Below are 25,067 nucleotides of genomic sequence, written 5' to 3' on the forward strand. Positions count from 1 at the left end.
CCTTTTTTAATATAGGCACAAAGCCTGAAATTCTTGGGAATGGGCTAGTTGCTGACATTGCCCTCCCCTCCCCATGTTTGGTACTTATTTTATCAGTCCTGAAAGAATGAAATGCAAAGTCCACACATGCGTCATTCAATCTACCTTTTACTCTGAGTGAAAGGCCCTTTGTCACCAGCAAGAGGCAGGAGCTCTCTGAACTTTGCCCAGGCTATTCTTATTCTAGCAGCTACACTCTCAGAGCATCCACTCCCGTTACTGACCTGGTCACCAAGGTAACGGAAGCTATCAACTACTTGTAGTTTTTCCCCCTGGAATGTGACAGAAGCTGTTGTCTGCACATTTTCAGTGTTTATTGCCACTGAGCATTTGCCACACACAAAATCTATCTTCCTCTGATGTTGCTGCACCTCTTATATGTCTATAGCTTATACCAGGTACATTTTATGGAGTTTCTACCTATGCCCTTTCTACAGATTGAGCAGGGTCATCTACATGAAGGGATTTGTAGTTTGTCTACCTTCTTACTTATTAAGACTTTGGCTTTTACTAGATTGAGTCTAAGGCTCTTCGATTCTAGACCTTGCTTCTGCACCTGAAACTTCTCCTACACACACACACATAGGTGCAGGAGTGGCTGTGTGGTAGGTAGCTTGCTTACTAACAACATGGTTCCAGGTTCAGTCCCACTGTGTGGCACCTTGAGCAAGTGTCTTCTACTATAGCTTCGGGCCGACCAAGGCCTTGTGAGAGGATTTGGTACATGGAAACTGAAAGAAGCCCATTGTGTATATGTGTGTATGTAGTTGTGTGTCTGTTTGTCCCCCACCCCCAACATCACTTGACAGCCGATGTAGGTGTGTTTACGTCCCTGTAACTTAGTGGTACGGCAAAAGAGAACGATAGAATAAGTACCAGGCTTACTAAGAATAAGTCCTGGGGTTGATTTGTTCGACTAAAGGTGGTGTACCAGCATGGCTGCAGTCAAATGACTGAAACAAATAAAAGAATAAAAAAGAATATAAACACATACACATATATATATATATATTATATATATATATAATCAAAATAAGCAACAAGGATATCCTTGTTGCTTATTTTGATTATAATCACCCCATTTGATTTATATGGATAATACCATACCAAAGTACCATATTCATCTGAATCTAAATTTTGCTGAACTAATATATATATATATAGGTTGAAAATATGTGGAAAGCAAATATAAAAAGTGGAAGAGAAATGCCTTCATTTCATATAGTTTAATATCTTTTTATAAATATATACATATCATATGGATGTTGTGAAATCCAACCATTTTTCGTTATTTTAATTAACTTTTCAAGGGACATTGTACAGTAATCAATTCTCGTGACAAAGGGGTCTCATCATTTTGGATGTTTGAAAAATAAGAATGAGTCTAGAGAGTGAACCAAGTGAGGCAACAGATGGCAAGGGGGACAACTGGCTCTTTAGTATTATGCACATCTATCAATATGTCCACTCAGTGCTATCTACCTGTATAAAAGGAAACAAATCTGTTCTTTATGCAGTGTGACTCTGCGTCTCAAAGTAAGGGTTGTTAGGTCCACATAATTGTGACCACAATCTGAGCAGGTTCTGGGAAGCACATGTGAAGTTGGTTGTAATTGAGAATTTCTGTCCTTACTGGAAAGTGAATTCCGAGCCTTCAGTTAGGTATGGGTATGTACCACAATTAGGTCGTCTGCATTTTTTAACTGTTGGTATTGTATGTATTGCATATAGTTTTGCATTTGCTAGGAGTCTCTTGAGTGATTTGTGTTGTCTTTTGCATTTGAGGAGTTTATGTGTATTTAGGATGTTGTTCGTTTTCAGGTCTTGAGTGTGCAGAGGGAGATTTTGTATAATTGTGTTGTATGCTTCATTGTTTCTGGGGTTGTGGGTTGATAAATATGGGAGTGATTTGAAGTGAGGTGTGGTGTTTTGTTTTGTTGTCAGAGTGTTTGTGTCCAATTTCCATGATCTATAAGTGTTCAATGAGTGTTATCTTGAGTTCTTGTACATGAAGTTCCTGAGTGGTTGTGTCAGATACAATTGTACAGAACCTTTTTGCTAGATTGAATGAGATATTTATTTTGGTGTGTTTAGGATGGCATGAACTGAAAAGGAGATACTGTTTTGAGTCTGTTGGTTTATAGTAAATATCAATTGCAATTTGGTTGTTGGACTTTTTAAAAATCAAAATGTCCAGAAATGGGAGCTATTCCTTGCTATATTCCATTGTAAATTTGATGTTGGGGTTTATATTGTTCAGCATGGATTTGAAATCCAGAGTTTACCATAGGTTTCATTCTAGATGATAAAACAATCGCCTAGGTACCTTTTCTAGTTTTCTCCTAAAAATTATACTAAAGAGCCAGTTATCCCCCTTGCCACCTGTTGCTTCTCTTGGTTCACTCTCTAGACTCATTCTTATTTTTCAAACATCCAAAATGATGAGACCCCTTTGTCACGGGAATTGATTACTGTACAATGTCCCTTGAAAAGCTAATTTAAATAGCGAAAACCAGTTGGATATCATGACATCCATATAATATGTATATATTTATAAAAAGATATTAAACTATATGAATCGAAGGCATTTCTCTTCCACTTTTTATATTTGTTTTCCACATATTTTCAACTCATAATTTTGCCACGTGGTGTATGCTGAATCTTCAGTATCTTTGCTCCTTGTATATTTATATATATAATTAAAATAATAAAAAAATTGAGGTAGGGAAGAATTTTAATCCCCGTCTCTTTAAATGTAGGTTATATGTATTTTTTATTATTTTCTATAAATTCTTATTATTTTGTTTTCTATTACTTTTCTTGTTCTTAAATAGATATTTTTCAGTTACTTAAGTCTATGCAAGATGGTTATACTATATCTGTATAAACGTATAAATATTTGTGTATGTGTATATATGCATATATGCACATAACCTATTACCCTCTTATCCCTTATAAATTGTTATTTTTCTTGTTCTTAAATAGATATCTTGCAGTTACTTAAGTCTATGCAAAATGGTTGTACTATATCCGTATAAACAAATAAACATTTGTGTACGTGTGCACATATATAAATGTGTGTGTATCTATAAGCATCTTAAAATTAATAGATAGATAGTATGTTTATCTTTCCAGTATTCCATAAGTAAATGCCCTGAGCAGTCTTTATAGAAACCACCTAATAAGTAATTAAGTACATGAATGAATATTAAATTGATTCTATGTAATCTTTCCTTTTTAATGCTTATCTGTATCTATAAAAGGCATGATGTGTGTGTGTGTGTGTACGTGATTGTAACTTATGCACGTCCACAAATTAGCACACATGTCGCTCCAATTTTAGGAGGACATTCGTCAACACCCTACCTGGGTTTTGTCAACTTATTTTTTTCCCCAAGGCACCTGCAGATACCAGTAAAAATCTATTTTCAGCCATAGCTTTTACCAATTTTGAAGGTTGCTATAACATGAGTTAAGTCCCTTCTAGCCATAGCCAAGCGAAAGTGTATGTGTGAGGGAGAGACAGAAGTTGTGTGTTGATGTATGTGTGTGTGTGAGGGAGAGAGAGTGTGTTTCGCAACATCTAACAAAAATAGTAAGGAAAAAGTATGTGCAAGGAAGAGTGAGAGATAGTTTGACAGCGTCTAACAAAAAAAAAACAAGGTAAAGAAAAGAGGGAGAGAGGCAGAGGGTTTGAAAGCGTCTAACAAAAAAAAAAAGGTAAAGACAAAGTGAGAGAGAGAGGGAAAGAGAGGGAGAGTTTGACAAACTTCATAAAAAATAAAATGTTTTGCTTTTTCTTAAACACGAGATACAGTGTTCAAATTTAGGATGTTTTTGAAAGACACTATATTTTATAATCAGAGTATATATACTTTCTTATACAACAATTACAATATATTTATTTTAAATCAATTATTCATTGTAAATCGTTCATCTTTCTCCCCCCCACCATCTCTCTCACACATATAACGTTGGGTACGAAAGAGTTTTGTTTTTATTTTACACTGAGTAAAAAAGTGTTTTGTTGAGAATCCATTTATTTAACAAAAAAAACCGAAGAGGTAGGTAACAGTTTGTCAGTGAATTACGCAATATAATTGGGTAGAATTTCCGAGGCTCCCACCACACCCCACTCCATTTCATGGACCACAAAAAGGTTTTGTAGTATATTAGGAGGCCAGAGTAGTTGATTCCATGCAAAAAAAACAATTCTTTCCTTAGTGAAAATTGTGCGAGTGTTAATCTACAAATTTACCAACATTTTTCCCATTCATTTCTGTTTATGAACATGTGTGCAAAAAACATATGCAATAGGTTTATGTACGTACGTGTGTGTATGTGTGTTGCCCATATATATTATATAATATTATATTACATTATATTATATATATATATATATATATATATAAACCAATTTCAACAGATTTTGCCCAAATTTGACGTCGATATTACTTAGTTTGGTTTGAAATAAAGAACTTGATTAGCTTAATAATTGTAACTTAATCCCGGGTAAGGCCAGGTTATACAGCTAGTAATTGATATATATGCACATTTTACCTATTTTGGTTATAACATTTTTGTAAATCTTAAATCAGTCTGGAGTAGCATGGCCTACTAGTAGCAGGCCATGCTACTCCAGACTGATGACGAGCAAAGACTCAGAAACTAGTCTCTGGATGCAGGCTTAGCTGGGTAAGGTGTTTCTCTCCCCCTTGTAAACATAAGGACACAGGAAATGTGTCAAGGCCGACAGGAAGTGTTGATGCTTCCTCAGGCTAAATAGCAGTAGTGTGATTTCCTTCATGTGACTGTCACATTAAGTTGACAATATACAACTACTATATATATATATATATATATACAAATTGAGATAGGGGTTGTAAATGCAACCCACCATAGGATACCATGGACTTACATATGTACACCTGTGGATTTAATGTAGTATAAACAGAATGCTGGTACTTCTTATTTTGTATGTATATGCGGATATATAACACTTTGCACGGTTTTGTAATAATATTGTGACTATATTGTTAATAATGAATTTATGTATTGTTTCTCTAGTATTAGCGTTATTGATAATAATATGAATGATGATATAGGTAGCATTTGTAGTAACGACAATGATAATGATGCTAGCATTAATGGCATTTTGTAAATTAATAAGAACTAATAGAAAGTAACCGTGACTCTCTATATCTGCATTTAGATATTAATATGTGTATGTTTTTTCTTCTACATTGTAATTATCACAACATTAAGTTGAAAAACTGTAATGTTGAATGTGGAGCATATGTATGTTTATTAATTTTTATTATTTAAATCATTATGTATATTTATATGTATATGAGTATGAGTATATGCACTCATATGTATAAGTATATGTTTTATTATGAGTATATACCCACACCTTTATAAGTATATATGTAATCTAATTTGTAATCTCCGAAGAAGCCCTAGGATGTTTTTGTAAATGTCTCATTTATAACTACATATTGACCTACCACAAATGGCTAATATGAGTTGAATGAGACATGCTTTTCTACATGGCCGAAACAGCTGTAAGATATAGTCTATATTTATATTTATGTGTACTTATATTTATGTTCTATTAAACATATTCTACTTATTGTATAACATTACTATTTTATGTACGCTGCTTTACCCTGCATTATTATGTTTAACCTTATAGTTTCTTATGTAGTGGTTTAATAAAGTATGTGATTGAGTATTATCTGGTAATTGATATTTGATTTCGATGTATTCTCCATTTTCTTATTTTGTATATATATATAAAATTATATATAAATATATATATATATTTTTTTTTTGTGCGGGTGGCATATAAAAAACACTATTTCGAGCATGGCTGTTGCCAGTACCGCCAGACTGGCCCTCGTGCCGGTGGCACGTAAAAGCACTCACTACACTCTCGGAGTGGTTGGCATTAGGAAGATTGTAGCCTGGCGCAACCATCTGGTTTGCCAGTCCTCAGTTAAATCATCCAACCCAAGCTAGCATGGAAAGCGGATGTTAAAGGATGATGATGATGATATATATATATATATATATATATCACCATGACTGACCAGGCTATCAGATATTACTACACATCGCTGGTCACAATGCGCTTTGCACTGTTTTAGTCTTCAAATGATGCCACTCCGTTGGCTAAGCGAGCAGGCCAATATATATATATATAAAACAGAGTTTGTGAGTGAGTCTGTTTGTGGTGCGTATGTTCCTTATGGATTTGAAAACTGAGTTGCCGATTCTGATGTATGAGGTAACAAAAGATTCAGTAATCTTTTGGCTAGCAATTGAAGTATATTTTTTTGCACAACTCTTTTTTGCAACAAAAAAACCTCAGAAATGAGTTTGGATCACACAATTTTGAGGTTATTTTTCTGAAATATTTAAATTTGCTTCTAATCTATATTGCCAATTCTAATGTTTGCAGTGTCAAAAAAGGTAGCAATGTACAAGGAGTGTTATGAGCACATTTGTAATGCACAAAATGACCAAAAATCATCTGTTTTTCGAAACAAATATTGGCACATTTTCTGTCAATAATTCTCTTTGTACCACAACTAAGCTGCCAATGTGAACATCTTCCATATTCTATGATGAAATAATGTCTTTGAGTATTGTGATAGAACTTCTTTGCACAAAGCCTTATTTTACAAAAGAAAATTGAGTAATGAACCTTCTTTCTGGCATAATTGTGATTGGTTCTGGCATTACTACCAAAAACAATTTGTCCATATAGATTTTCTCAGTAGCAAACGACTCAGGAATGCCAAAGGAGCATTCTCAAAGGTCTAAACTCAATTAAATTTTCCCAATGATTAACACAGTAAGAGCCTATATTTGTTCAAATGTGATAAAGATTTGAAGCAATGACTAAAACCTTTTGTGCTTTTCTGCCTTTAACATTTTTCTCTTATTCAACCCAATCTGTGCAAAGTTCCTTATCATTATTAGTATATATTCATGCCTATTATTCATTCCATAAGCCACTAAGTTCATAAGGATTTTACAACAACCACCCTGTTTTTCACAGTGGCTGAGCATGCATGTGGGTGCTGCGATGGAAATCAAACGTCTGACCTGATAACCTCAGTGGAGACAACAACACCGCATATCTATGCAAGGGCAAATTAAGGTCACATATATATGAGTCTACCCACAGTGCATGTCCCTCATTGGTGGGGAAGCACACCGTGTTCACTAACTGGTACAATTTCAGATCAATTTTTCCTTATCAGAGACATGTACTGCAATACCAGTTGGTTGTGGTGTTATTGTTATCAACGACCTGGGCAATGCTGGAGTGCATTGTGTGTGGTGCGTATATTCTGCTTGAACTAAAAAATTGAGTATATATATATATATATAATATATATATATATATATAATATATATATATATATATATATAATACAATGTGGCTATAGGTCATAACACTCGGGCAATGCCAGGGTGCATTTCTAGTATATATATATAGTCAAATCAAATAAACAAACATTAAAAATAACAATGACAAACAACAAGAGGATGTGCACATGGAATGAATTAATTTGATTTTTGGCAAAAAGAGAGTTTCTGACATTTCGAATATATAACTATAAATAAACATGTATGTATGTATTTATGTATGTATGTATATATATATATAATTTAGAGACAAACCGCTATCTGGTTACTCCATCAATAGTGAAAAGATATTATCTATAATAACCACATAGAGATTAATTAAATATCTTATAATCATTATTTTAAAAATCTCATAAGATATTTCATTAATTTCTATGTGGTTATTATAGATAATATCTTTTCACTATTGGTGGAATAACTAGATAGTGGTTTGTCGCTAAATTCTATACATACATATATATATAACATATTGTGAATTTTGATTTAGTGTGCTAAATTGAAATTTTTTCCCTGTTAGCTTGGAATTATTACATTTCCTAACTATTAGTAATATTTATATATATATATATATATTATATATATATATATATATTGATAAAACGGTAAGATAACAAAAGAAAGAAAGAGACCTCAATATTATGTAAATAGAGGAAATTTATCTATACAATATGTTACCGAGTAATGTAACATATTGTATATATATATATATATAAACACATACATACATATATAATAAATATATATGTACGTACATACATACATATCAGCGAGAAAGCTAACACAAGGACGCCTCAACATGGTCATTCAACCTACTAAAAATAACAGCTAAAACTCCCTGAAATTTCATCTTTAACAGAAAATGCACATTATATAATATAGTCTTAGATACACAGTGTTTGAATAAAAGATGGAATAGTGAAGACTGAAATGTCCTAGATCAGGAATGACATAGAGCAAACCAACAACTACACGGCTAAAACACATTTGGACAATCAACTGAAGCACGCAATACCAATATCACAAGTCTAGAATTCTTTAAAATAACCTTTGGTAATATATATAGAATAAGCTTTAGTATTGATACCAATAACAGTGGTAATGTTAGCTGATGAGGATGGTGGTGGTGGTAGTGCTGGTATTGGTAATAATTTGTGGTCATGATATTAATTATAATGATAATGATGTTGTTGATAAGTTTTTTCTAAACAATAGGTGGTCTATCACTTTGTTACTCCACCCCACCCCACTCACTAATGCTTAGTTTGGAATTATTCTGTGTAAACTAACACATAGAGTATCCATACAGTTTCTGTCCATTATCTTTTATTATGCAGTGACAGTTGGAACTCATTTTTCAACCAAGGGGACCAAGTCAGTTTCATGATTCAACAATTTAATATACCTTCTATCCAGTTTAAAACTTAGGCTAATAAATGAAGTATTTTTGCTTTATTCCAAGTATAACTCTCACTTTCTTCCTCACTTCCTTTCTCTCTCTACACACACAGAAGCAAGTCTGTGTGGTAAGAGGTTTGCTTCCCAAACACATAGTTTCAGATTCAGTTCCACTACATGGCACCTTGGGTAAAAATCTACTAGAAGCCTTGTGAGTGGATTTGGAAGATGGAAATTGAAAAGAAGCTTGTTGTACCAGGTTAAGTCAAAAGTTTTTTTCGGATTTTCACTGACAATTTTTGGCAACTTGTATCTTCATGTTATATCATTAATTTGAAACAATTTGTTCAGTTGTTGCTGAATTGTTTATTCTTTATTTTACAGCTTTTAAGAATGAGTGGTGAGAAAATTGCAATTTGATCCATTTTGTTACCTGTGGTAAAAAGGACTGAATGCAAGGGCAGAAGCAAAAATAATTAATAATGTGGAAAGCCCAGGAACTGTCAATGAATGAGCAGCACAAAACTGGCTAAGATGTTCCAAGGAAGGTGACAACAGTCTCAAGGACAAACTGAGGTCAGAGAGTCCTTTTGTTGTGGTAGATGGGGACCTTGCTTGAAATGGTTGAACAACAGCAAGCACAAGCACTTGTACATTGTCAGCAGAACTTGGTCATTCACAAAATACCATCAAATGACACCTCCATAAGCTTGGTCTTGTGAACAGACACTGTCAAGAAGTTCCTCATGAACTGACCAGATTCAACAATGTATGAACATTTGCAAGCAACTAATGATAAATTCTTGAGATACCTGTTGACATTAAATTGTAACTGGGGATGAAAAAACAGAAATCAGTGGTTTTATTCTTGCCAGGCTTCAGAACCTGTTGTCAAACATGGGTGGTTGTTGAGTTTTGTGGAATTTCAAGAGTATGTTGTACTTTAGCTTGTCTCAGATGGTCATGCTGTGAACACTAACCGCAATGCTCAACAACTGCTGCGAGCATTTGATGTGTTGAAAGCATTTTTCAATTGAAGACATGCACTCCTACAGCAAGACAATGCCCCAGCACAGACTGTCAATGTCACCAAGTGCAAATTTGAGATATTGGAAGTTCTTCTTCACTCTGTCTAGATTCCAGACCTTGCACTATCAAATTACTGCCTTTTCCAAGCCATAACTCATTTGCTGTTTGGCAGAGGCTCAGCAAAATGGAGAAAGTTGAAGATGAATGCACAGTGTTTCTTTTTGCCTCTGAACTAGCCAAATTGTATAAGCATGGAACTGAGTTTCTGGCACAACAATAGAATATGATGGGATATATTTTGATGAATAAACACTTTTTGTATGTAATTTCTTTGAACTATTAAAGCTTGAAATATGAAAAACTTTTGACTCACCCCGGTCTATGTTTGTGCATATGTTTATTTTTGTGTTCGTCTCCACCACCATTTGACAACCAGTGTTGGTTTGTTAATGCACCCCAACTCCATCTTAGCAGTTTGTTACAATACTTTAAAAAGAAAAAGATGGTACTGGGGTTGAATTATTTCACTAAGAGCAGGACCATTTGCAGTGAAGAAATTCTGTTGCAATGTTCTTATGTGATATGATCTTGACCTTTGTAGGTGACGCATTGCATGGAGGCCTAGTCTTGGGTGAATTGTAAGCACAATACTATCATTTGGATAATATTGGTAGAATATTTTCCACATGGTGCAAATAATGCTTTGCTCATGGCAGCATTGCAGAGAATAGAGCTTCAGCTGTTTAGGTCGAGCCCAATAATCAAGTCCCATCATGCCATTTATTTTTTTAGTGATTGATCTTTATGGTGCTTCGATCCTCATTGTCTTGTTTTTTGTAGGGTGACCACAATGGGCAGCAGTATTCAAGGTGGCGCCTGGTGAATGTGGAGAAGAGAAGGATGATTGTTTCATGATCCCTACATTGAAAAGTTCTGAGGATCTGTGAGCTCATTTTGTGGGAAACATTACTTTTTTGTTGATGTGCACACTCCAGCTAAGGTTGCTGTTGACAGTTACACCTAGGTCTCTGATATTATCCGTCAGTTCAAGTAGGTCTCCCGACGGAAGCGAATATGGTTGAGTGTGCCCTCTTTTCTGAAGCGGATGAGCTCAGTTTTTCTTCATTCAAGTGTATATTGTTTTTTTGTGACTACTGGGTTACTGTGCATAGGTCTGATTGAAGCATTGTTCGATCATATGTTTCCTCAATGACGTTCTGCAGCTTAGAGTCATCTGCAATATCATTGATACAGACAATAAAAAGATGTGGACCCAGCACAGTACCTTCCGGAACTCTGCTAATGACTTTTGCTGGTCTTGAGTAGATGTCATCAACCACAACATGCTGAGTCCTAATCCATTGGAGTAGTTTTCCACTGACTCCAGCATTGGATAGTTTCCATAACAGTATATTGTGGCTTACTCTGTCAAAGGCCTTGCTGAAATCAAGGTATATGACATCCACATTGGAGCCCACTCTTAGTGTATTTAAGATGTCATCAAAGTGGAGGAGGAGTTGTGTTAGACAGTCCCTCCCACCTTGTAAGCCATGCTGGTTGCAATTCAGATGATTTTGGTCTAGTTTAATAACGATTATCTTTTATTCATACGAACGTAACTGTCTGGACCCACTCCACTGCTGAATCAGGTTTGATTTCTTTTATTGCTGCTAGGATATTAGTGGCGTCAAAGGTTATATCAGAAAGGACATGTTGAGGATTCAAAGAAGCAAAGCTGCTTAAGTCAACTGAAAACAGAGCAGTATTGACTTTGCAGGATCTCAGCCATGTCTTTGGCATCACTGTGAAGGATGCTGTTTCTGTCAACCAGTGGACCAATAGAAGAAACTAGTTCTATGTGTTTTTACAAAGGAGTAAAAGACCTTAGGATTATCCTTGATGTTTTTAATAGGCCAGGCTTTCTCTGCAGCTCTTTGGTCGTTTATGAGGGTTCTCATAGTCCTGCAGTTGTTGCTTCTTTGATTCCAAGCTTTTTAATGTTCTTGATTGGGGGTGATGGTGGTATTTTAGAGTATTGATTTTTTTGGTTTATATATACATGGTCCATTATTGGTTATCGTTATTACCATAATTTCTTTACAACCTCTTTACTAAGCTGGCATGTGTAGCAAGAGTCAACCAGAGAAGCATGATTGTTGCACATCCCAGGAAGTGGTAAATAGTGTTGGGTGAGTTATTTCCCTTTGTTAGTTATGAATAAAACTCTGACAAACCAAATTTAGAGTTTAAATTGTAACGTGTCAATAATAAAATGTAATGAGAGAGTCTAGCAGTGGGCTAAAATTAAAGGAATAGTTAACCACTAATCACTGTACTGTTTGGAAAGATAAAGACTTGAAAATATTGAAGAGCACATTTGTACAGTACAGAAAGATAAATAATTGTTTAAGGTTTGTGAATTAGTTCTAACTCTAGGTACATCTAATTTTACTTAATGGTCATTCTATGAGTTTTTGAGGAAGATTTTACAATAAAGTGAAAAAAAAGTGTGCAACAAAGAAAGAAAAACACCTTTAAAAATATAAGAAGCTGCATCTATTTGCAACGGCTGAATGAATATAAATTGAGTCTAGGGATGGATTTTGTTATGGAGTCATACTGGGGGGCAGTGCTGATTTTGATTTTGCCTGGGATTGGGCAAATGTGTCAGTTGATTGCAGGATATAATTCTTTTAATGTTCTGTTTCTCCGACTCAAATTGTTTTGATGCACCATGACACATTTTATAATTAAGCTGTAGACACTTTAGTGATTAACTTATCCGTACATCCAAAGGCCAGATCTTTCTTTACCATGGTATCTCTCCACTTGTTGGCCATACAAAATAATAATAATAATAATTTCAAATTTTGGCACAAGGTCAACAATTTTAGGGCAGGGTGTATGCCAATTACCTCAACCCCAGTTTTATTGACCCTGAAGGATGACAGGCAAAGTCAACCTCAGCGGAAATTGAACATGATGCAAAGATGGACTAAATGCTAATCATTTTGCCTGGCATGCTCACAATTCTGCCAGATCACCCTTAGATACTTTTTACAAGTTTCATTCTTTAACTTTATTAATTTCCATAGAACAATTCCTCTGCTTCTATCCTTTAATCACATTTTTTAAAGCTTTCTCTTTCTACTTTTTGTTTAGAACTAGCCAAGGGAAATAACTCATCCAAACATTACCTATATACAACAAGTTAGGCTACCCATAGTTTTTAATCCCATAATGCAATACTAGGAAATCCATATATGTCAAGCTTAATTTCCAAACTGGTTTGACTTATTGTCTGATGACTATTTGGCATATGCTGAGTATGAAACTTGAAGTAATGATGTAATACCACAAACAGAATATAATTTTATGTTTATTTCACTCCACAATGTTTTTGTTTGCATTATAAGAATTAAATTTTTTTTTAAGAAACTTCAAGTGATATGAAATAAATTTGCCAGAAAACTCTAAATGTTTTCTATCCAAAGGTTTTTTTAACCCGATATTCTATATCCTATTATTTATAGCTTTATCTGCTTTGAGTTCTACTGTTAAAAGATTTACTGTAATTTTCTTTGTATAAACATTCATAACTATATCTATGTATCTCTATATATGTATATTCTTTTACCTGTTTCAGGACTGTGGCCATGCTGGAACATTGCCTTAAAGGGTTTTAGCCAACGAAATCAATTCCAGGACTTATTCTTTGTAAGCCTAGTACTTATTCTATCGGCCTCTTTTGTCAAACAACTAAGTTATGGGGACGTAAAGACACCAACATAAGTTGTCAAGCGGTGGTGGGGTGGGGGGCAAACACAGACATACATATATACACAACGGGCTTCTTTCAGTTTTCATCTACCAACTCCACTCACAGGGCTTTGGTTGGTGTGAGACTATAGTACAAGACACTTGTGCAGAGGCCATGTAGTGGGACTGAACTTGGATCCATGCGGTGGGAAGCAAGCTTCTTACCATACAGCCATGTCTATGTCTATATATATATATATATATATATATATATATATATATATATATAATTCTTATATAAGAATGTTGTTGACAGTGACTTCAATGGATTGACATGCTAAACCACTGTCTGATGATGGTTTAGCTGGCTGAAATTTCAAAGTTACTTTCAAAAACATTCTTGTATAAGAATAACACATTTTCACTCTACAAAAGTATACCATAATCCATCAGATTAATGTAAAATTGTTTTTATTATAACTGAACATAAAAACAAGCATTAACATAAGTGTATGTGTGTATATATATATATATATATATATAATTTTAACATTTACTTTTGTATGCTGGTATGAGTAAGACAAGTTATTGGGGCAGTATTTCTGCAGCCAAATGTTTTTTCTTGTTGCAAACCCTTGCCTGGTTTGTTCCAAATGTATTAGTTTCCTTAGTCCTCTGAACAATAAATAGTTCAATAGGACAGGTTTTTGCAGCAGATTGTAAACATTGACTATTGTATGTACAATGATGGTATATTATCATCATCAACATCAATGTGCTGTTTCTCACTGCTGACATGGGCTGGATGGTTTGACAAGAAACAAAGCACCTGATGTGTGTGTGTGAGAGAGAGAGAGAGAGAGAGAAGGGGTGAGAGATTTCTATGTCAGTTTTGTTTTTCATACTACCTTAAAATTACGATAAGACATTTCAATGAATTTCTTGTGAAATAGAAACATACTGCATCACTAAGGTTGTTTACTCCTTTTGTTGGTGATCTTCACAGCCATACAGACCAATCCATATAAGTAAAAATGATACTGTTAAATGCATGTTGCTTATGTCTGCCCCTGCACTCAGTCTCTCTGATGAATCTCCCTATCTTCTAAATACCCACAACTCATCTTCCTAACCTGCTCCCTTCTGACCATAGCACTATTCACTTAACTGATGCAACCTTGAGAGCAGAATTGATTATATATTCCATCCCACTATCATTCACCCTTTTCCTCATGCATTCTTAGTACCATTCCCTACCACTGAACATACCATTATTTTGCCAATAGCATCCCACTATTTCCACCCTTAAGTATCTCTGTCCTTGTCACTTGCATTTCACATCATCTTTGCTGATCCACATCTACTTCTATCATCCTCTTCAACTAATATTCACAATCAACCATGACGCCATATTCACCACCTACAGCATTTCTCTTGTCTCTATCCTTATCCATCTGCTAATCTCCTTTACATTCCCATGAACTTAACTACCCATGCCACTTCTCTTATAGCCACCATCCTTTAACTTGAAGGCAAAGTGCACCTTGACACATCTTCATCATGATCTTCTGGCTTCTCCAACTGAGGTAACCTTGTATCTGCTCTACAGAAAGACACCTGTAGCTATCCTCTTTAACAAGTGTACCCTAAGATGAGTAGTGAGCGGGGGTCTTGTCTTGTAAATTACTTGGTAATTTCACAAGTGTTGGCACTGAACAAAAAGTATTCAGTACAGTGGTTGGCATTAAGGGAATCCAGCCACAAAAACCATGTTAAAACATTGATGCTTTGGTGCAGTAATCTATCTCACCAGTTCCTGCTGAACCCATTGAGTTCATGATAACAAACATTAATTTCAAATTTAGGCAGAAGGTTAGCAGAAAGAGATAGTTAGTTACATCAACTCCAGTACTCAACTGGTACTTATTTTATGAATCTCTAAAGGATGAAAGGTAAAGTCAACCTCAGTGGAATTTGAACTCAAGAGTGTAGACAGACGAAATGCAACTAAGCATTTTGCCTGGTGTGCCTACAATTCTGCCAGCTCACTACCATAGAAACAGACATTAAATGATGAAACTGATTATGACATATTTGAAGCTTTTTCATTAATCAATATCAGTTCCAGCAATAATATCTCATGTGTTTATTTAATCCACAAGACTGGTCATACATGCTGACTAGTTTAATTGCCTTGAAAACCATCACAACTTTCCCTGGACTGTGAATCTTGCCTTATCTTTAAACATCCTGTACAACCAAAAATCAACAATGACAAACATAACAATTATATAAAATTGTATTATCAGCAGATGTTTAAGGCACCACCTGATGTTTTTTTTTTCTTTCTTAGTATTAGAATTGTTTAAGATATGACACATGTTCAATGGTTTAAACAAGTCAGTAAGTAGTAATGTGTGTAGGGGGAAACTTTAAAAAATAGATCACTGTCCCATTATTTCACAGCTGTTCATTGTTGTTGCTTATATAAAATAAAAAAATTAGTCTTTTTTTATCGATTTGATCTAACACTGATCAAATGTCTGATGTTACTGCTGTGGTGATAGCTACCTATTATAACACACAACCTTTTCCCACCTGCACTGCTGGTTCTTTTGACCCCTCTACAGCAAGAAACCTGTTCTACTCTTTCCCCTTTCTCTCATACTTTAATCCCTCATCTACTAACATAAATTCACTTGGGTTCAGTCCTGTAATCTGCATGCAAATGTCACTAGTGCTGTAAAGGGGTTGGAGTGAGAAAGGACATTCAGCTGTAGAAACCATGTCAAAATAGAGAAATACAATTTAGTTCTTGGACCAAGTTCCTGCCAAACTGCCCAATCCATGCCAGCAATGAACATGGACATTAAATGATGAAGATGTTGATCCCCACCCCCATGTATATAAATTTATGATATAATTTTGGAGGAGATGCAGAACATATAACCTTCACAGGTCTCCAGAGAGTTGATCAATACGGCTAGTGTTCAGCCTGAACATCAGTTAGTCAATACATGGAGGAAATCCAGAGAGATGATGTCCCAAGGTTAGAGGTTTTGGCAGAAATTTAACTCATGTTTCTCAAGGTGCTAAGTGCCATTCTTGATTACATTCTCCAGTAAGCAAAAGCCCTATAGTTTTACTTCTGACATGTGGGGACCAGTGGATTAAAAATACTTTATTAGGAAAACAGTTCAGGGTCAGCAACATGAAGAACATCTAGCTCTCTAAAACCTGCCTCAACAAATTTTGCCTTTGATCTAACAAATGGAAACATGTAGGTGAACAACATAAAATGAAGAATGAAATTTCATTTATTTAGTAGCATATATAATTAAAACTTAACAATAATTAAGGAAACAGATAATTCTGTGCACTACACATGCACTTTTCACTATCATTTTTGTCTTCCTTTACTTCACTTATTGTTGCTTTCTGTTTTCTCTTTTACCTTTTCTGATGTGCTGTAGTGTATCTGAACACTGTTTACAATGAGCTCATTATTATATTACATAAAATAAACAAAACACAAACTATCATAATGTAAAAGTTTCTCTTCCAAAATTAGTATTGAACCTGCTCAAAGAAATGATGTACACATGTGAAGGAGACACTTGTTTGTTGTCTATAATGGCAACATAACTTTACAATTTGAATAGTGTTGATGATCCTGAGATAAAGGCACCCAGTACACTTTGTGGAGTGGTTGGCATTAGGAAAGACATCCAGCTGTAGAAACCAAGCTAAAACAAAATGAAGCTCTCCGGCTTACCAGTTCCAGTCAAATCGTTAAACTCATGGCAGCATGAAAAAATTGCTAAATTATGACAGTGATGAGGATAACCCTATAAACCATGATGTGCACAGTACATATAACAATGCAGTATGATAGAAAAATGTTCATCTCCACATATGTAAATAGTAAAATACTTCCTTTCAAATACTGCCACTTACCATGTTAGTATTTAGTGGCTAAAACAGTCAGTAGCATGAGACCAAATGTAGAAAAATATATCTGTGAACAGATGGAGGTACAGTGGGATGAGATGACTGAACGCAGCTAAGTAGATAGTCAGCCTGTTTTGACAAAAGTAATTAGTGCTGAAGGCAAACACACGGAAATATACATGTTGTGAGAGAGAGAGAAACATTACAAATTTATTAATTGAACACAATTGTCATAAACACTTTCCTTCTCCTCATAGACATAAAGAGAGATATGCTCACAAACATATATAGAGAGAAAGAGATATTAAAACATTTGATGTCAAATAAGTCACATTGAATAACTGGCACCAAAATGGCTGTGCCAAAAACATCTCATATCTATTGTATGGTTCTTTGAATCAGATGTTCACCCCGGAATTATGTGGTTCTGAGTTGCATAGCATCTTTGGAGATATTCTGCTAAATCTTTGGGTGGAACTGAAATTTGTGAGTGAAATTGGCTAGATGGAAACCATGCTGATGTCAAACAGATAGGCTATCTCTGTATCTGAAAAACAGATTTAAACATCACTATTCAACTCTTGGATGACTGTTAGCACTGTCCACTCTGTTACAAGCATCTGAAAGCTGAGCCCCAGTGTAAGGCTAACTCAGTATTATGATATGTTGCTTCTAATTATACCAAACACAGATCATGGCTTTCCTTCTATTTAAATCCACCCACTATCACCAGTTTGGGAGGCCCTGAAAGAAGAATGATGGTTATTCTCCCTTTCTCTTATAACTAAACTGTAAAAAAAAGTTTAAAAAATGCACTCACACAACAGTACCAAATTCAAACAAAATTCAGAAAAATAGAATTTTCCAGAAAAAAACCCCCCTAAAATAAAATCTCAACAAACATGAAATTCTCAAAAATCTTCAAGTAGATTTGGAACATAGAAACTAAAAGAAGCTTGTTATATATATAATATATATATGTGTGTGTGTATGCACATTAGTTTCCTTGCCTTGACATCATGTGATGGTTGTCATCATCATGCAAGTAGTGGCTTTCACTTCCAAGTTTCTGTGAAAACAAGTCCAGTTATGGGGAAATATTACCTTATTTGGAAACAAGTGAGGATTGGCAATACCATAAAACAATCTAGTTGTTGAAAATCTTCCTCAATGAATACAGTCTGAACCATGTGAGCATGGTAATATCACTCACTTCCCAATTCAGCATTAAAATAAAATCTTGACACACCAAACTCTAATACATGCTGGAACAGTGAAACATCTCTTAATTACACTTTACATTCCAGAACACATGCATATATCATCATCTTTGTTTTACATCTATTTTTCCATGATAGTATGGGTTGGGCAGATTTATTCCACTACAGTATGCCACCACTTGGAGTTCTTTGTTATCTGATATATACAACATAGATAACCCTGTCTGTTGTTGTGAGTGCCATGTTTTAGTAGCTGCATTTCTTTCCTATCACTAACAACTTTAGAGCCTAGTAATTTTAAGACTCATAAATCCAGTTACCTGCTTTCCAAGGCATATAAGTGACTGAGATCACAATGTTGCCCCTGAATGGGATGCTAGTCCATTGCACGGTTCAAGGCGAGCAGAATCAATTACATTGACAGGTACTTTAGTTAATGGGCCCTGAAGAAATGAAGGGCAAAGTTGACCTAGGTACGATTTGAAGTGAGAACATAAAAGGGGCCAGAAGAAATTTCCCCGTTTTGTGACATGTCAACGATTCTGCCAGTTGTTTTACAGCCTAAACTAGATGCATGGCTTGTACCAGAACTGAAGACTTTTTCCTATCCTGTACCAGTTTTTATTTTAGTTAATGACCTACTAAATGGGTTGCTTTTACTGTGGTTTGCCGAATCTATGTCTAAATTAAGTAATTAAACTAGACCCGTTTCTTATACAAGTATGTTTGTTCAATTGCTTCTGCTGGGAACATAAAAGGAAGTACTACTATGTAAAGGAAGGGAGGTAACTTACTGAAGTCATGGTACCTGAGAATGAGGTTGTCTTCTCTATAACTTAGGTAACGAGGAATTTTGGCAGTTGGTGGTGGATTTCTGAAGGCAGATGTAGCAATCTGTGAATGTATTAGTGTTTTGCACCTAAATATTGATAATCTTCCTCTCTAAATGCGTTCTTATATACTGATAATTACTACAAAATAATATGTGAACTCTATAATTTTCCCTGCCTAATTATCAATAACTTTCTCTGTAAAAACAAAAAAAATAAAATTGTATATAAATAGATTTTTCTCCTACATGTACTTATGCTTCATTGTTGCCCATGAGATGATCAAACAAGAGAGACAAATGGTTCACAAAACATCAACATCAGATGAAAATATTTTGTCCATCAAAATGTCAAAAACAGCTAAATAAATTTCAAATGACATACTCTCTTTTTACTCTTTTACTCGTTTCAGTCATTTGACTGCGGCCATGCTGGAGCACCGCCTTTACTCGATCAAATCGACCCCGGAACTTATTCTTTGTAAGCCCAGTACTTATTCTATCGGTCTCTTTTGCCGAACCGCTAAGTGGCGGGGACGTAGACACACCAGCATCGGTTGTCAAGCAATGCTAGGGGGACAAACACATATATATATATATATATATACGACAGGCTTCTTTCAGTTTCCGTCTATCAAATCCACTCACAAGGCATTGGTCGGCCTGGGGCTATAGCAGAAGACACTTGCCCAAGATGCCACGCAGTGGGACTGAACCCGCAACCATGTGGTTGGTTAGCAAGCTACTTACCACACAGCCACTCCTGCGCCTTATTTATTGTCCTTTTACATTCCTCAGAGGTCTACAGTGATTGCCTCTTTAATGAGTGCTTCTGTGACATTAAAGCATGCGAGAAATAAACTTCTTTAAGGGTGCCAATATTTAATGAGCCACTACTTAATTTTCCACTGCTACCATCGTTTCCAGTGATAAAGATGTCCACCTGGTCTTATCAGCTTATAGCTGGAAGTTATCATGTTCATGGACACTACACTGTGGTTTCTACTTGGTTAGAATGGGCTATTGACAGTTAAGTGTGTTAGCTATGGAAATAATAGTACAGTGAATTATACCAGACTGTGGTATCTACTTAAAACTATTTAGACTGGACTGTTGACAGTTAAGTGTGTTGGCTATGGAGATAGTACAGTGAAATATACCAGATTGTGGTACCTACTTACAGCTAGGTAGACTGGACTGTTGCCAGTTAAGTGAGTTTTTTAGCCATGGACACATCACAGTGAACAATACCATACTGTGGTACCTTTTACTGATAAGTAACATGTGAACTGCAGATTTCTTAGATGATTGCTTAGTACACTCTTTACACATCACCTCTCTCTCACACACACATGTACATATATTGATGTTTTTTTTTGTATGAGTGTGTGTGCACAAACGCGTGTATATTGAAGTTTTAATAAAGTTTAAGAATTCTTTTAAAATGCAAAATGTATCTGTAAATAAAAGACATGATATAGATGCTTGTGATGATGATTACGATTATGATAGTGGTGGTGGTGGTTATGTGATTAGGGTGGAGAGTAATGAATGCAGAAATGATGAACATAATTTTTTATCTCTACAAAATAAAGTAATGTAATTTCATTGTACAGATATAATCAGTTTACTTCAGATGAAGTTATATAGACATAGGTATACACAAACATTACTGAAGAAGTAATATCCATGTTTTGTATTCAACTAAACGTTGTGGTCATGCTGTGAGATAAGCTATATAAAGTTGCTCAACTTACTAGAAATAACAACTAAATTTCCTACAAATCACTTACCCTCTTCAAAACGGCACGATAAAATGGATATTTTAGTCTACATTAAGCTCAGAACTTGCATATTTTAATCTACACACGGAAAAAAGGGGGAGAAAAAAAAAAAGAAATGAAACAAAAGTAGGCTTATCAGTCATTTATTATAGGTGTACAGAGTCAGAACTGCCCGGGATTAAACAACAATAACTAATGGATTGATTATACAACTTTGTATGATGTTATGATATTCATTAGTATCGTATGCATATGGCATGAGACTCCGTGAGTATTTCAGCTGACTCATCAGATTCTCATAGGAGTCTGTCTCATCACCACAATTGTTACTACCATTAGCCAGTCATTATTCAAATAATTTGATGAATAACAATAGATATAAATAGGCATACACACCTTGTGTAGGTTGTGCACACACACACACACGTACCAATATCTGCGTATGTGTGCATAAACAGCAGGGAAAGTAAAGAGAAACTTTGAAATACAAGTGAGATAGGAAAGAGATACAATTAAAATTATAACAATACAATATAATGAAATTATTGTATACAGTGCTCAGGTGCACCACATTATGAGAATTAATTCAGGTGAAAGCTTCTTTCTTTCAAGACTGATGTGAAAAAAACCCAATTAAGATTGGTTAAGCACTGCTCTCTTCTCTTTCACACACGATATATTTATATACACGTGTATATGTATGTATGTATATATATATATATATATGTGTGTGTGTATATATGTGTATATATATATATATATATATATATATACACACACACGTGTGTTACCATGAATATCTATACACACTATGCCTTCATACACATGTATATACACACATATACATATGCCCCTATATATATATATATATATATATCTTCAAAGAAATTATTTATTGCATACTTACAGTTAATGCAACAGAAGACTTTAGCTATTAGATCATCTCTATTTCCTATTAATATTCCGGAAGTTCCGGGAGTCTAGAGAAGACCAATATATTCATCAAATGGCAATTCCCGGATATTATCGAAAAGCTACAATTTTAGCGACTTCGATTTTTCTTTCTTTCTTCCTTTTTTTTTTTTTTTGTAGATGATATTTTTTTTTATGAGCTGAATGAATTTTCTGAAAACAAAAATTTCTGCAAGTGAACTATTAAAATTAATAACACAAATGTGATAATTGCAATTATGTATAAAATGGTTCTTGAAATATATTTTATATTTTAAACGAAACACGAGTAAATACATACACTTACATGCTTATATATATATATATATATATATATATATAAACAATAGTCATTCTTTCGTTAGAAAGAATACCATAATATATGTATATATACCATGTGTATATATGTATGTGCATACATAACATATATAAGAACATCTATAACGTGTGTGTGTATATACATATATTCACATTTCATTTATATTTTTAGTACTGTCTATTATGAAGTGTCTAAAAGTTTCGTCGCGCTTTTGCCACTTAGTCACGAATGACAATCCCACTGCCTCAAGAGGAATCACTTCAGTCATCAGGTCGCAGAAGTGACATGAAACTTTTAGACAGTTCAAAATTGACTACAGCCTATATACGGAACGAAAAGTTAATACAACGGATTTTGTTTGATTCTTCATAAATGGCCAGAATTATTTCTCCATGGTTTCACATAAAATAACATTCGGCCGAAGACTAGCCCAGGCCATTGGCGCTTCCCGACTTTATTTTCCAAAAGCTGATTATTTTTTAAACAAAATTTATAAGTAAAATTTAGAGTGTTGACTGGTAACACTCAAGTCAATTGAAAAAAAAAAAAAGTGAAAATGCTAAAGGAAATTTGTGCAAACAAAAGTTAGGAAGTAGAAGAATGACGATCTGAAATTCTTCACTCAATTTTTTTTTCCACTAACTTTTATCAGCAGAGTTGTAATGTATCCCATTAAAAACGTGTCTGTGAAATTTCACTAAAAATCTGTATTTTTCAGAAATCTATAAGAAAACAAAATGGGAAGGAGACCAATCCTTACTTATACTATATATACAGCATATACATATGTGTATATATATATATATATAGAGAGAGAGAGAGCATATATATGTTTGTCCTCCCACCATCGTTTGACAACCGATGGTGGTGTGTTTACGTCCCCCGTAACTTAGCGGTTCGGCAAAATAGACCAACAGAATAAGTACTAGGCTTACAAAAAAAATAAGTCCTGGGGTCGATTCTCTCGACTAAAGGCGGTGCTCCAGCACGGTCGCAGTCAAATGACTGAAACAAGTAAAAAAAATAAAAGAAAATACAGCTTATATATATATATATATGTATATATATAATACACACATATAGAGAGATTACGAATTATATTTTAAAATGTGAAAGAAAATCCAGAAAACATGCGAGATGGGAATGAAAACGAAATATTTTTTCAAAAAAAAAAAAAAGAGTAACATTTTGATGGAAAAAACAAAATCCGATGATAAAAAGGAATATAATTTGTAACACGGGCAATAAATTCACAAATTTTGAGAGTGGAGTGTATCCTATGATACCGGTGAAGTAATTTGTCAGGTACTTATCTCTAACGGAAGGACGATGGAAAGAAAATTCAACCTAGGCGGGATTTGAACTTGTAACGCAAAGGGGAAGTAACTAACAGAACTAATAATACTAATAATAATAATATTTCTAAACATTTTTGCATATAATTGTTTTTTAACGTTCATATAGGTGTTTCAAATATAAGGCACATGGTCGGGCATTTGGGAGAGGAGAAAGGGTCGATCGGATTATATCAATCGCAGTACTTGACTGGTACTTTATTTTATCCACTCCCACTGAAAGAAAAGAATGCAAAAACCTAAGTTGACCTCGGCGGGCGACAGACGAGGAGTGAGTCGGGGGTTGGTTGGAGGAGGGGGGAGGGGGCGTAATTGCAGTAATAGGTTCGAAAACTGAAATTGAAATGCGTAAATAATAATAATAATAATAAATAATAATATTAATAATTTCGATGATGTTAGTGAAAGAGATATTTAATAAAATGGTTCAAAAATAAAATATGTGTGCAAAAAAAAAAAAAAAAGCAAATGAAACGTTATTAAAAAAGTAAAAAGTGGTAGAGGAAGGAGTAAAGCGGAAGCGAAACGAGTTTTAAAAGCGCATGTGCAGTGGTGGCGTCGGAAGTTATGATTAGTTTTCTAGCAGACAAGTGCGAGAGAAAGTTTTAAAGTAAAGGAGACGAACATCAGGTGAAGTTGTTAGTTTCGTTTTCACGACAACAACATTCCACCATCTACATCAATGGCGGCAATTGCTGAACAGCGAATAAAGCGAGAATTTCGGGAAGTTATCAGCAGCGAAGAGGTAAAATTGTTATGTTGTTTAATAAGGATCGAGAAGACAGCCACTTCAAGCCATTACCAACCAATACCCCGCCACTCTTTTTTTAACACTCACAATACACTCGTGGCTTTACAACAATTAACCTTTTATGTTTCGCGGTCATTTTTTAAAAAAAAATTTCTTTATGTTTATATTTATGCACAATCATACAAATATCTATCTGTCTATATCTATCTATCTATCTGTACTTATCTATCTCTATATCTATCTAT

At 34.7% G+C, this 25,067-nt stretch overlaps 2 protein-coding genes across 3 annotated transcripts in view; one reads left to right on the forward strand and one right to left on the reverse strand.

Moving 5' to 3' along the window:
• LOC115222635 (ribose-phosphate pyrophosphokinase 1) overlaps positions 1-22,484 on the reverse strand; it is a 95,207-nt gene extending 72,723 nt beyond the window's left edge. The window contains exon 1 of the transcript XR_003882739.2: positions 22,354-22,484. The gene's annotated coding sequence lies outside the window, so the exon portion shown is untranslated. The remainder of the gene's footprint in view (positions 1-22,353) is intronic.
• A 2,118-nt stretch (positions 22,485-24,602) lies between these two features.
• LOC115222447 (ubiquitin-conjugating enzyme E2-22 kDa) overlaps positions 24,603-25,067 on the forward strand; it is a 64,780-nt gene continuing 64,315 nt past the window's right edge. The window contains exon 1 of one of the 2 annotated variants that reach the window (XM_036511742.1): positions 24,603-24,816. In XM_036511742.1, coding sequence (XP_036367635.1) covers positions 24,754-24,816 — 63 coding nt within the window. In that variant the 5' untranslated portion in view covers positions 24,603-24,753. The remainder of the gene's footprint in view (positions 24,817-25,067) is intronic. The other variant, XM_029792638.2, reaches the window with a different exon arrangement.

The sequence above is a fragment of the Octopus sinensis genome, linkage group LG20 (genome assembly GCF_006345805.1).
Source record: "Octopus sinensis linkage group LG20, ASM634580v1, whole genome shotgun sequence".
NCBI classification, from domain to species: domain Eukaryota; kingdom Metazoa; phylum Mollusca; class Cephalopoda; order Octopoda; family Octopodidae; genus Octopus; species Octopus sinensis.